General features: G+C 38.3%; 1 protein-coding gene across 3 annotated transcripts in view; it reads right to left on the bottom strand.

Annotated features, from left to right (window-relative positions):
* Positions 1–14,496, bottom strand: part of LOC121891159 (copine-8) — a 94,158-nt gene that overhangs the window by 50,778 nt on the left and 28,884 nt on the right. For all 3 annotated transcript variants that reach the window (XM_042403930.1, XM_042403931.1, XM_042403932.1), the window contains exons 3-6: positions 13,818–13,864; positions 11,490–11,593; positions 5,821–5,860; positions 370–446 (exon numbers count right to left, since the gene is read on the bottom strand). In XM_042403930.1, coding sequence (XP_042259864.1) covers positions 370–446; positions 5,821–5,860; positions 11,490–11,593; positions 13,818–13,864 — 268 coding nt within the window. The remainder of the gene's footprint in view (positions 1–369; positions 447–5,820; positions 5,861–11,489; positions 11,594–13,817; positions 13,865–14,496) is intronic.

The following is a 14,496-nucleotide window of genomic DNA, read 5'->3' as shown; positions in this document are numbered from 1 at the left end:
CAAAATGTATTCCAGTAAATTGGGTTATTTTCAGATATAATTGACAAAATAATTTCTTATGTTGTTAAGTGGCTGATCACCACCATGAGAAAGATGTTCCCCTCCGTGACCACTTTCTAAAAACAAGTTTGCATTTCTTAGTGGTAGAAAGCCTTCATAAATAATGAAATAATGGTGAATACACAGTGTTGTGTCTTCCCGGTCTTTGTGTAAGAATGGCAGGTGCAGGTGGGTAGAATCAACTGACAAGGCCTTATACACCGTAGGAAATCTGAGAGTATTTGATTGTGTGTTGTGACCATTGATAACTATTCATCAGACCACTATTGATATATTAGCACACTTGCAGGTCTGAGCACAACTACTTACCCTAGAGCTTTTTCCATGCGACTGCCCAACGATCCAACCACCTCACCAAGAGTACAGTGGGCCTGGCCCAGAAAGTCCTGCAGAGTTAACAAAAGAACACATTATTGCGATTATCACAAGACAAAATACAATCAATAAAACAAAACTGAGAAAAGGAATTACTCACAGCCACAAAGCAACAAAAACAACCTCTTTCCCATTACTCTAGAGTGCAGCTCTGCAGGCCAAAACCTTTTCCAACACCTCCACATTCCCCATTGACAGATAATATTGGCAAGTAGATTGAGCCTTCCTCTCACCAGACCTCACACCTGCCCCACTCTGCTCCCTCGCCACATTCTTGGTGCTAAATTAAATCGCCACTTTTGTCGACCACATAATGAAACTTTACAGGTGATACTGACAGAAAGGCAGAGGGAGAGAGATAGAAAAAGAGGAGAGTATATAAACCAACGAGAAAAAATACAGTTAAAATGTGAGGTTTATCAAATATCTTGCTGACTGCCAATACAAGGGAGGTTCCTCTTTGACTAAAACTATGTAATAAATCCTACAATGAAAATGTACTTTGTGTGCTATTTTAATTAATTTAATTGTTGAATTATGTTTTAGTTCCTTTATTTACCTCAGAATAGGTTAGGGTTAGGGTAATGTCATTAATCTGGCATTCAGTATCACATAATTGTTTCACATACTTATAATAATTCAGTCCTGGCAATATGCTCAACAAATTCAATTTGTTTGCATGAAAATGACAAATTACTATAATACACATACAGATGCCAGATACATCTTCTCTAAATGTATGGAAGCTATTACAGAAACATGGCGTCTTCATCCCTCTTACTGGGGGGCAGATGGGTGAGAATGTTTGTCATTATTGGCCGGTGTCTCTAATATCTGACTGGAACAGCTCTGAGCGGCACTAACATAATGGATTCTCTTTGCTTCATTGATTAGCCTCTTCTGTTAGTCTGCCTCCATCTCAATCTATCTACCCAGCTTCATGTCTGCCTGTCTAGCTCGTATATCTCATCAGCGTTGCGTACATGCAGTCACATGACTTTAATTTGTCATAAAATGTGTTGGTCCACAGTAAGCCCTGAAATAATATAGTTTTTACCATTTTTCCTCCGTCTATGATGTAGAGTCTGTGCAGTTAAATCAAAAATCCCCTAGCAAACAGCGGCTGTTGCCAGCATGAGGTCTGTCGGCGAATTGTCTGTGTGCAACTAATGGTTAAATATATAACAACATGGGCTAGAAAAAGAGTTAATGTGAGGAAGATAGTTGTGTGGGTGTAGCTTCATTCAGTAATGTTTGAGAAAAGTGAACTGACTGATGGATAAGACTGAGATCCAAAGCAGAGGAGGGGTTCAGGGGTAGTGTAAGCAGATGCACATAGAGGGTAAAAAAACATTATGGATAGGATTATATACATTAGGAGCTCAATACAAATGCTCTTCTATAGCTCCTATCCATGATTTACTCTGTAAAACAAATGGAGCACATCACCAGTTTTATGCTGAATTCTTCATTAACTGCGATATTGGAAAACTCTTCGTTATCCCTGTTTCTTTCCAAAGCACTGAACACTGATGTTATTAGCTATCAATGACAAACTGTAGTAATTCATTTGGGGATACAAGGTTTGACAGTAATTGACAAGCTATCCTGACAGCTATGTAGCTGATGTAACTTACCGAGTATGCATTTTGTGGAAGTGGATATGGCTGATGGTTAATATTTTTTTGCAGCACTACAAGTGATTTTGGAAATATGGAGCATACAGGTTGGTACCTAAAACTTGGATTGTGCTGCACGGCTATTTTGAGAAGTTGTTGCAACTAATGGCTTTATTAATGGTGAATAACTACTGTACTAATGCTTCATATAAGCCTTTATAGCAGGTATAAGTCATTAATAAGAACAACTTTGGGGTTTCCAGGTTGTTAAAAATTCCTTTTGACTGGTGTTTATCCTTTCTATTTCCTAATAATGCAGCTATAACTATAGGTTATCAATTCATAAATACTTTGACTTCAGCAGTTTTACATGTTAATGAGTTGCTCATAGATATATTTTGGTCTAGATTCTGAAACATTTTTTTCCAGAAGATGGACGGTCCATTGATGAAGTGTCCTGCTAGAGGATAAACACCTACCAGAGCTTTTTTTTCCCACCCTGGCAACTCAAATTGTTCTTATTTTTGGCATGTAACTGATCTACTGTATAAAACATTAGTAAATGATTTAGTATCCATTAACAATGTCATTGGTTACAAACCCAATAAGGATTACTGTGGTTAAAAGTGTTACCAAGGGTTTTTACGAATGTTTTGGTAGTTTTCTGATGTCTCAGGGCAGAGAAGCATGGAACCCAAAATGCATTTTAATTTTTCAACTTCAAATGAATTTTCAAATACATGGCATTGAAATATATTCACAACGGATTTGTTGTACAACACTGGATCAGCCTGGCTTCCTTTCTGTCTGCACATACAGAATCAAATTAGTGCGTTCTGCATAGACAGAGCTGTGTGTGAGTGTGTATGTTTTATCTCTCTCAATACCTCTCCCTCCATATTCCACACTCGTCCTCACCCGGTTCCCAGGTATGCCTACAGCTCCCATGTTAAAACTCTATCTAATGGATTGGCTCTCCAGCTTTCCCCTCTGAGACCCGCATTGAAGGCTGGTTAGATAGTGCGCTGCCTCCGAGCCAACACGGCTGTCTCTTCTTGTATGAGATTATTGATTTCAAGAAAGTGAGGCAAGGGGGAGGAATAAAAGATTGAGGGGGTGAAATGGGAAATGGAGAGATAGAAAGAAAGTGAGAGAACAAGAGTACAGTATGGCAGTGGAATAGAATGAAAAGGTGACAAAATGCCACAGTGAGATGGGGAGACAAGAAGAAAAGATGAGGAAAGCACAAGAGCTGGATCGCATCTGGATAGACAGAGCGATGTGAAATGAGGAGAGAAATATCCTGAAGGGAGAAAGAATGAACATGGTTTTGGGAGACAGGGGGTGTTTCTCACCATCGTATTCATTCTGTTCTCACTTACTTTCATATAATTGCTGACGAATAAATGCCAGCGGTGCATTTGAAAGCTTTCAAGTATTCTAAAACTGAAACACTTACTCTAAAAGCTGTCTTAAAAGTGAAGCTCATAATGGAGTTGTTGGAGGTAGATATGTCACCCATCACATCAAGAGGAAGCAAAAAAGAAGGACATTGCTTTTTCGATTTTTCATAGAACTAAAATTTGATAACAAGAGCGATGTGTACCCTGAAATGAACTGTCTTCACTTTTCCTTCATATAAAATGTCACATTTGTACCAAGGCCATCAAGACTTGAGAGTCCACTGCTGAATGGCTTAAATGTCTTCCAAATCTTAATTTTCTGAAAATGTGGTATCAGGCAAATTACTGGGAAACCAGAGCTTCATCACACACCTGAATACACCACCAACAATGTATTTTTAAAAAAATCATTAAATGCTCAAAAACAATGTTTCCTGAGATGCATTACCTATCAACTACCTATTCAAGCAAATATCAATTGAAAAATACTGTAAAATAGTAAGCAGAAATGTATACAGTATGTACTGTATGTGGTTTAAAGGTCTAACCATGAGGCATCACCATTATGGTCCTGCACTAACATCAACCTGATTGTACATGCTGTAAGATTTCCTTTTGCATCGTACCGTACCACTCAGCCTGATGCTACATAATGGCCCTGCAGTAATTGACCATAACGGCTAAATAAACGCACTTCCTGTGATTCCCCATGCTTTTCCACAGTTACATGTGACACTAATGAGGCTGAAAATAAAAGCCTTGTGTCCTGTGCCACTACAAAGGTTCTCAGTTACTCCTATTACATTTATTCCAGCTGAGGTCCTGAAATGGCTCTCTGGAAATGTGCAGGAGAAAAATAAATACAATTTTTCCAATTTCAGGGTAGCTAAAATTAGTAGTTCATTCCCTTTGGACAGCAGACCAACATTAGCGCTGCAGCATTAAAACTCATTCATGTCTGAGTGCTGTTCAGTGCTGTAAAGTATAAAGAAAGCACTTGCAAAAAGGAACCCTCCCCCCATCTAATAGTATTTAGTGGCACTGTGGGCTTCTTACATTTGGACTAAAATGTTAGCATACTCAATATAACATGAGTTCATAATGTAAAGCTTCCAGTTTCCTGTCTCCTCTTTGTTCTTCCAGTAATCTCCACCTCTTTCCACAAAACTCTAGGAAGTCATGTGACTGTGTGTGTACACTGTAGGATATGTGGGCGGACCGGTTGGGCCCGAAACTGAAGAGCAAACACCGATAAGAGCTCAGGGCTGGAGTGTGACGCCTTGGGGCATGAGTGACAGTTTCTGTCCGCAGCTCTGCTCAGAGGCAGACTGGGACACAAAAGTCAAGTGAGTGCAGCTTGAAATGAGTTTTTTCACACACACAATCACACACATACATACTGTGTAGCAACTCTCTTGCAGGCTGTGACCAAGAAACATTGAACAGAGGTAGAAAGGAATGCATGATTGCACATTGGCCATACAGGAGCTATGAGTCATGTTACAGATAACAGCCAGATAGGATTTTACTAGTAGAACAGAAAGCTATAAGAGACTCATGTACACTTTGTTTTTGCCACTTCTTCAATCATTTTAGTTGTTGGTATCTTTGCAATGGACAAGCAGCAGTCCAGGTCAGCAAACACCTGACTAAACAGGTCTCTGATATCACTGAAAAGCCTATTGCACGTAAACAGGGATGCACACACAAGATTAGTCGGATACAGACTTTCGGGATACACAGACAGGACTTTTTATGCATGCAGAGGTGTTAGCACATCTACAAATATTTAGTAACTACATGCTACTCTACTCAAATCATCGAACAAAAGCCAAATAATCCAAACATGTGAAAAACAACTGGCCTAAATGGCTAATTAAATGTCATTCGGTCCAAACATTACCATGTAAACACTTTACGGTGGGAGCTGCATCTTCTTTGCACTATAATCCCCATTATGCAGCAGGCCGGACAAAGCTACTGTTGTTCGCCAGCAAAGACCAAGTTATCACATTGTTGTTTGTAATTGCAGTTATGCTAATCACAGCTATCAATGGGAAAAAGCAAGGTGGACAGGGGGAAATCAGTGTTTATTTGATATTCTAAATAAACTACAGGCCATTCGGGTAATGTGCTATTACAGTGGATGATAAACACACTCATTGTAATGGCCAGATTACTGTTATGTGGCTGAAATGAGGCTAATGGGAGGTAATGACAAGGACAGCAATCATGCTCACACAAACACTCGCTCACACACGCACAACAAAATCAGCAAAAAGTGTGCAGAGACAGAAATAAATGCCTTCGCGTGCGCACACAAAAAAAAAAAACACGTAATCAAGACAAGTTTTGGTACTCACGTGTTTTGACAGGTTGGCACTCTTGGAGTCGACATCATACCTAGAGAAAAGAGGAAAAAAAGAGCGAGAGAGTCAGTGTATTAGAAAGTGATGGAGGGTGACAGGAGCTCGGCTGGGAACACAACAGGGATTACAGACGGGGTAAATCAGTAATGGGGCCAAGCAGCTTGTCACCGTCGATCTCGCCAGAGGCTCCGGGTATTTCACTTCCCAGCATCACAGACATCCTCCATTATACTGACACTAAACGGACTAATTGGCAGTCACACGTATAATTGTGAGAGGATACGTGTTTGTGCATGTGAGAGAGAGACAAACCAGGAAATATGGTGTTAGCGAGTAAATATGTAAATACGCGCCTTCGTGTTTCCGTCTCTTCTCATTGGTGTGATTTTCCATGGAACATCATGCTATGTTTTTGAGATATATTTGAATATTATTCACACTTCATATCCCTCAATTCCAACTGCTGGCCTCTCATGTAATACTTGCAGAGAAAAAAAAATTTGTCCAGAAATGGCCCATCCAGCGCAGAGGCTACTCTAAAGAATGGGAAGCAATCAAACGAGCCATTCACTCAGCAATTTGAGGTCATTTCACAGCTCGGGTCATTTCACTCACCGCTAAAAGTGGATTGCCAGGTAATATTTTGGGGGAGAAATGAGAGTCAATTTACTCACTTTACAAGAGTGTTCAGGATGATGTACATCCTGTGTGTGTACGTGTGTGTGTGTGTGTGTGTGTTGCACAATGCGTAATTAGGATTCTAAATTCATCCGAAGCATGACCGAGTGCTCAAAATGATTAAATGCGATCATGTGGTATGTTACCATTAGTGTCTGTGCTCAGCCTTTTTCAACAGTGTCTAACTGGGCAAATCATACAGACACCATCTATCTTCTAAACTAGAAACACTTTTATATCAAATGTGTCCATATTGACTCTGAGGAATGTTCTGTATTGGTGAAGCATTAAGCTATTGGTAGATGCTCAAACAACACTAATTGGGGGAACATTTTAAAAAGCTATCAAACATTTTTATAGCTTTGTGACCTTTGACCTCCTTGTGAGGGGTCATTTCTACTTTGTCATCAATCCAGTGAAATTCGTCCTCCTCTTCTTCATGTAAATCTTGCCCCTTTTTACCAGATTTATTACTGGTAGCAGCTCTCATTACAAAATGGAGATACAGACTGTACGCTGTTCAGTTACTGTTCATTCTACACAGATCCCATCTTCATGGGCCCGAGGGAGGAAACATTCTTTCATCTGCTAATTTCTCAGACTGTATCAGCCTCTGCAGGCCGGGAGCACCTGCTTTCTACGGCTGTTAGACATGAGAGGAGACACACACATGTCTGCACACACACACACACACACACACAAAACACGTAGCGCGCACAGGCAGGCACATTTACAAAGGCACATGCATGTTTGTGTCTCATAGAGATGCACACACTGAAAATTAATGTTAACACACACACATACAGTAAACACACAAAGACCAACAGAAAGCCAGCGTGCTGTTTTGTTCCTCAGATGCTCAGTTCCATTCAGAAAAACCACTCAACAGACAGAGAGCATGCATGCATTCATACATTATTTAGCTACCCAAACAAACCAGGAACACACACAAACACAGATGTCCTTACATGTCCTGAGAACAAAAATGCTACGATGACTTTTAATACTTAAGAGTTTCACATAGCTGCTCTGGAAAACCCCTGGAGTTTCATATAAATGCACAATTTGAGACTTTCTCTGATAAGAAGATACATTCAAATGCAATTCAGTATCCAAACAGCATCAATCATAACAGCTATTGAAAGTGATTCAGAGGAAGGCCAAAGGAACAAAGTTACCACTGTAGCTAAAGAAAAATCCTTTTTTGTTAAGGTGGATTTTGTTTTTTTATGAACGTGGGAAGCAAAAAGTTGAATAACTGAACCAGCAGTAAGATTATACAACAAAACACACAAGATTTCTATCAAACTTTGTCTTTGGATCCACAATCACATCTGATTTAACTGCTCGCTAAAAAAAAACATTTTCTGGTCAAAAGGACAAAACTGAAACCATTGAATCAAGTCATTTCTTCTTTTCTCTATTTTTAACATCCATTCACATATCCCTCCTGAATTCTTGTTGTTGCCAACCCATCTGTTGGCTCAGAGAGGTTAGACTGACACTTTTGAGTTTCACTACTGGGTATCTAAAATGATGTCTATTATCCTGAGTTTGTTAGGGTCAGCACATAGAATAGCTTGATTTCACAAAGACTGAATTATGTTCTGCAAGATCTTTAGAGCAATATTTGTGTATTTCTGAAGAAAAAAAAATGGTAACAAGTTTCAAAAATCTATTTATGTGTGAAAGTGTGCGAGGGTCTTAACATGGCCTGGTAAACAAGTGGAGCAGGCAGAGTAGACATGAAAGGTTTAACGCTTCTCTTTCCTGAAGGAAATCTGTCCACTTCCATATCACGCCCACCATCCCCGGAACCCCGGTTGTTATGGTTACCATCGCTAAACCGCACACGTAGCCAGAAACACACAACACTGTCACCATGGTCACACACGGTAAGTGGGAACGTGCACATAAAAGACACACACATCAGTCTTGCTTTGGTCTCTGAGTGGGTCTTGTCCACGTGACCCGGTGACACTTGTCTTGTGAAATGACAACTCGAGTATCCGCTGTGACAGAGCAGCCAGCTGAGATATTGAAACACTAGCACACATACAAACACACGCACGTACAAACATGGGTACAATCAGAGGAAGCAGCGCACAATGGTCCACTGACACATGACCTCTACCAAGAAATCCTGCCAAATGACCAATGAACTCCACCACATCCTCACTTCCTTTGCATACAAGGACAGTTAGAAGTATTTTATTCATTTTCATACTGTAACAGTATCGAAAAAGAATTTACTACAAGGTGATGTGATCAAATTGTTTTGTCTGACCAACAATTCAACAACCGAAGATATCTGAAGCAGCAAATCTTCACAATTGAAAAGCTGGAACCTGCAAATGTTTGGCATTTTTGCTTAAGCGATTAATCTATTATCAATATATTTTAGAAGTATATAGTTTTGCCGATTGACAGAAAATTAATTTGCAACTATTTTGATAATCGATTAATTGTTTCAGTTGTTTTTCAAGCAAAAATGACAAATATTCTCTGATTTCAGCTTCTCAAATATGAATATTGGCTGCTTTTCTTTGTTATATATGACAGTTAATTGAATATCTTCAAGTTTTGGACTGTTAGTTGGACAAAACAGGCAACATTTTTTCACAATTTCTTAACATTTTATAGATTAAAAGATTAATTGAGAAAATCACAACGAAGTGCGAGAAAGTTTATGTTCAAACCACCTTTTTACTCTACCTATACTCACACGCACGTACACACACACACACACACACACACACCAGGGGTGATTAGAATACAGCATATATTACACAGTACAGAAACCCTCATACCCGTACCTACACACACCCAAACACACAAACTATCTTATCTCTCTGTCTGCTGTGCTCTTTCACTCTCCTTCTCCATCCCTCATGGACACACACACACACACACACACACACACACAAACACACATACATGCAGACACACTAACTCCTCTTCACAGAGTATAACTTTCAGATCCCAGTAGGGTTGTCGGCGTGGCTCCCTGGTTCATAGATTATAATATAATTAGTCTCCATCTAATAAAATAAAGCCACCAAAATCCCCTCCTAATTCAATGAGGAATGCAATCTGAGAGCAAAATGAGAAAGAGTTACTTTACAGGCAGTCTGGTGGCTGAATAAGTCTAAAGACAAACTTACAGATAGCATTTTATACCTCTGTATCGCTACATATGCAAAGGAACACAAATTAAAAGTGAGATGTTGTCATAGAGCTTAAAGCACATACACATACAGTACTGCAATATAACATGATGTGGCTAGCGAAGTGAGAGTCACTCTGGATCATGAATAATACAGAAAGGTGTACTGATGGTGTCTAAGTCCTGACACTCGGGTTGGTAACAAGGACACACTGGTAAATGTTTTTGTAAGCTGATAATATCCAGTATAATCAATATCCAGCACACAAACATCAGCCAATAACAAAACTGACAGTATTGTACTGTATTTTCAAAGGCCTTAGATGCAAATCAGATTAAGTTTTTTTAAAAATGGTTCTCTTAACTTAATCACACTGCCAACTAACACTAAAAACACTAAACGGCTCCTAACAGCTCACTATTAATGCTTTGAAGAAAGACACAGTTTTAGATATCTTAGTGTTTTATAAGTTTAGGCCTAATTTGTGATTAACTTGGCAGCTGTTATTAGCAGCAGACTAAAAGAAAAACTAATTTTACAAGTGCACAAATAGCAGCAGAACAAATTTATTTTTTTGAACAATCCCAATATTGCTGCTAAGCTGGTGTCTGATTGATGGAGCATGCTGATGCATTCCAACTAGTCAAATGAAGATGCCGCCTGTGAAAAAGTCACAGTGGTGATTTTTGATGTCGGTGCAGCAAAATATCAGCTGTAATAAGCCATGCTCTGGTAGAGTCGAGGAACATTTGTCACTGATTATCTTCTGAAAAAACAAGAAGTGACGTTGGCATGAGTGTCTGAAAACAACTTTCAAAAATTTCAAATCAACACGTTGAAATGGTGCAGTCTGTGAAAAGTGCCATTATGCTTAGCTTTTAAACCAATATTCGGTGCATATTTGTATCAAATTAGGCCCCGGTTCCTGTGAATGTTTCATAAGAGGCCAATACGAGGAGGCTGAATGTTAATGGAGTGGCACTTGGGTACAACAGTCTACTTAAGTGTCTCTCCATTTACGTAAATTGAGAGTAATTACACTTTAAAAACCCCAACTTATATTCTTTGGCATAAATAAGTTATGAAGGCTTACAAATATAAATTAACATCATTTGAAGAAAAAAAAAAAAGTGTAGCCATAGATTTGAAACCATGATTCACTGATACATGTTTGGATTTGTCTGTTAGCAGAACAGTAAAAGCTGAAGTGATTAAGAGAAACTGCTTTACAAGTGAAAAATAAATAGCACTGGGAAAACACTCTTGACATTTTAACTTAGCAGGTGTTGTTAATTTCTTAGGTTTACCTACTTTATGTTTTCAAGTTATCTTAACAAAAAAAAATAAATGAGAAAAAATGGTTATTTTAAGATGGATAAACCTAATATAGATACTGAATTAAACAAACAATATAACTTCTTAACTCAACTTCTACATTTCTACAGTTAGAATAAAGTAGGAAACCCTGGTGTGTGCACACTGTAGAGAAAAGACAGTGAATCTATGATAAAAACAGCCACACTTGTAGCTCTAGAATGAAACAATTAGTAAATTTTATAAACTCCTCATTTTGCCAGTGACATCTGGAGCCTCTCCAAGGTCTCATGGAAGTCAGAATTTTAGGAACTAAAGGAAAGGATACTTTGCTTGAAGAGGCCTCTAATGTTCACTGAATGAAAGAGAAAGATCAACTCCAGAACCTTATATGCTTATATGTGACCTTTACAGTGTCTGTGGCCATGTTTTTTTAGAACAAGCATTAATCTCTGCAAACATTAATATAACAATGACAACACACGCAGGTAAGACCTTACTTACAAGTCAAATCGGAGGTTCTGCCGCTCTTCAAAGAAGTAGTCCAAAATGAATTTCCGCACAAAGTCGGGGTTTAACGTGTTGTCGATCACCTCCGTTCTCCCAAACTAGACGGAGAAACCGAGACAGAAAGAGACACATGACAAAATCTCTTGGAGAAAACCTAAGGCACCGATCTAAATCTAATATAACACCCGGTTGGGTTGATGTAAAACAATCTGTCCTTGAAATATTTATGCAACTCACAAAACAAACATTTACAGAAATCACAGTTTTTTACAGGCGCTTGTGAAGTTGCAGCGGCTCGTGTGAATAACTAATCACCAGCAGATTTTTGCCTCAGGACACACATGAAGGAAGAGGCTGGTTACAGGGGATTACGTACAGCTTTGGAATAATGAATGCAGCTGAAGTATCAAGTCAAGGGGGGTCAGGTAGGTCCTGGTTTGGCATTTAACTTAGCCTATTAATAATGCATGCAGATGATGGGCTACTCAGAACTATGAATAACTGGGAATGATTGAGGCTGCGAGATTAACCCCCTCATTTACATGCATGAATATTCATTACTGTGAACCACACTGGTGATTGCAGTACAGTTGTGCGTTAGCGCACAAATAAACAAGTTGTAGTTATTTGTGAGTATTAGACATCATCTACAGTTTCTAAAATAGCCTGTTCAGCTTTATTAATGTATGTACTGAACCATCAATAAGTCTACAAACTATAGTATATAGTGAGAATATATTATATTTGAATTTTTCCATGACATTTTTAACAGATATTTATGGTCCCCAGAGCTTGAATCCTGATTACTTTGGTGAGCCCCTGACTTTTCCTCTTGGCCTCCAATGAGACTAACCTTTTTGTGTTTTAGTGCAATGTCTCAACTATTGGATGAAATTTGGTGTTGACATTAGTGTCCCGCTCAGGATGAATTGTAATCTCTTTGGTGATCTCCACCATCTGGTCAGCATTTTGATTTGTCCAGTGCTTCACATCTAAACACTTCATTCCCATCAGCCTCAGCTGCACTTTAACCATGATTACCAAATGTATGACATGTATAACATTGCTAACACAATGTTAGCATGCTAAATGAGCTAACCTGAATGTTCTTTATACCCATCAGCATATCTGTTGTGAGATGAAGCTGGCTTAGTTTCATTGTTTTATCGATTTTATTGAATCAGTTCTGACATCTTCTTTTATCTGTTGGTATCTACTGTCAAACAGAAAAACCTTCTGAGTAGAGTGGTGAACGTTTGCAGCAAAATCAATGGCATAGAAAAGTCATCCAGAGTTTCACATCTTATCCTCTGGTTCTCTTTTTAGAGTCATATTCGCAAAAACTAACAGATACAAAGATTCTCAACTTAACTCTGTGGGGAAACGGACACAAATCCTAGACACCTGGACATTTTACATTATTTATACATTTATATTGAAACCATTTGCTTTAAATTGTTTTAATTTGTGTATTATGTATTATTATGTATATCTACTTGGTGTTTTTATATTTATATGGTGGCTTCATGTGCTTTAATAAGTAATAATATAGAATCATAGATGTTTGTTTACATTAACTTCCGTACATACAATTGAATGGTGTGGAGAAAAAATAATTGTCAGTTTAAGCAAGTAAAGAAGTAAACAAAGAAGAAGAAGAAATAAGTATAAGTAAGCGTAAGAAGTATGTAGTAAAAGTAATTAAAAGTAAGTATAAGTAAGTATAAATGAGTAAAGCAGTGGTTAAGCCTGGTGGTGAGATGTCGCTGTCGGGTACGTTTTGTTTATTAAAGACGCTAGCAAAGCAACACATTACATAAAAGAATCACAGCAGGAACGTCATTTAGGTCAGACAACCATGTTTAACTAAAGATATATAGTTAAACACGGCTGACCATGACAACAGAAATAAACAAGTTTGTCAAGTTCACATACCTTCGCAATTTAAATCAACTGCCTGTTGTCTGAAGTGACTGTTGTTGTTCGCACGACGTGACAGTGATTTGGTCTATAAAGTAATTGACTAATATACAATTATACCTGCAAATCATCAGCATGTTACCATTGTCATTGTGAGCTATTTAGCATGTTTACTTTTTTTGTTTTGCTATTTATAGCTGAATATTGGCAAAAAAGGGTGGTTGTTCTCAACATACTGAGTAAATATAGAAACAACAGAGAGGTGGATTATGCTGCGGGTGTAGTTTGAGGAGTGTCACTGGATGTTTGGACACTATTGTCCAACATGTACATTTATCAGCATTGGAGTCTGTTGTAACTCTATTTGAACATCAGTGACATTAAGTGACAACACACACTCACCTCTCTCCACTCCTTGTTGCCCATGCCTTGTGTGTAGAGAACACAAACTGTGAAGAACAGACAAATGACATTAATAACATTAAAGATCATTAACTACACAAGCAAAAACAACTGTACATTAGGATTTTTCTTTATAACCTTATTTCTGAACTGTTTGGGCAGTAGGCTAACGAAGAACATAGGAGGAGAGGAGACAAACATAACTCTCATAAAATAAATAAAACAAAGTCAAACGTCATGATATTCTATGGATCCATCCAAATACGGCGAATAATCCATAAATGCTTGAATCAGAAAAAACAAAACAACATCAAAGCACCTAATAGTTTTTTTTTTATCAAGAAGCCCAAACATGTATATTATAATTCTCCTGGATGAAAAACATAATTTCGGGCCATCATTCAATTTCCCAAAACAAGTCAATTCTCTGAAAGGCAAAATACTGAGCTCACTCGTCATGTGCTTCATTTCTGGAAGCCTTTGATGTTCTTTCAGATAAATTAAAGAAGCGTATATAAATATGCGTGCGCACACACACCCACACAAAGACAAAAATATTTCTTTTGGGTCTGATGGAAACAGACAGGTGATATTTGGGGGAACAGATAGATTTAAAGCAAAAACAGAATAGAAAAGTCTGGATTCTTCACGGTCTTACGGCTTATGTTTTGAAGGGCTT

The sequence above is a fragment of the Thunnus maccoyii genome, chromosome 23, assembly GCF_910596095.1.
Source record: "Thunnus maccoyii chromosome 23, fThuMac1.1, whole genome shotgun sequence".
In the NCBI taxonomy this organism is placed as follows: Eukaryota; Metazoa; Chordata; class Actinopteri; order Scombriformes; family Scombridae; genus Thunnus; species Thunnus maccoyii.
Note: the sequence above shows the minus strand (reverse complement) of the source record. Positions and strands in the feature narration are given on the sequence as shown.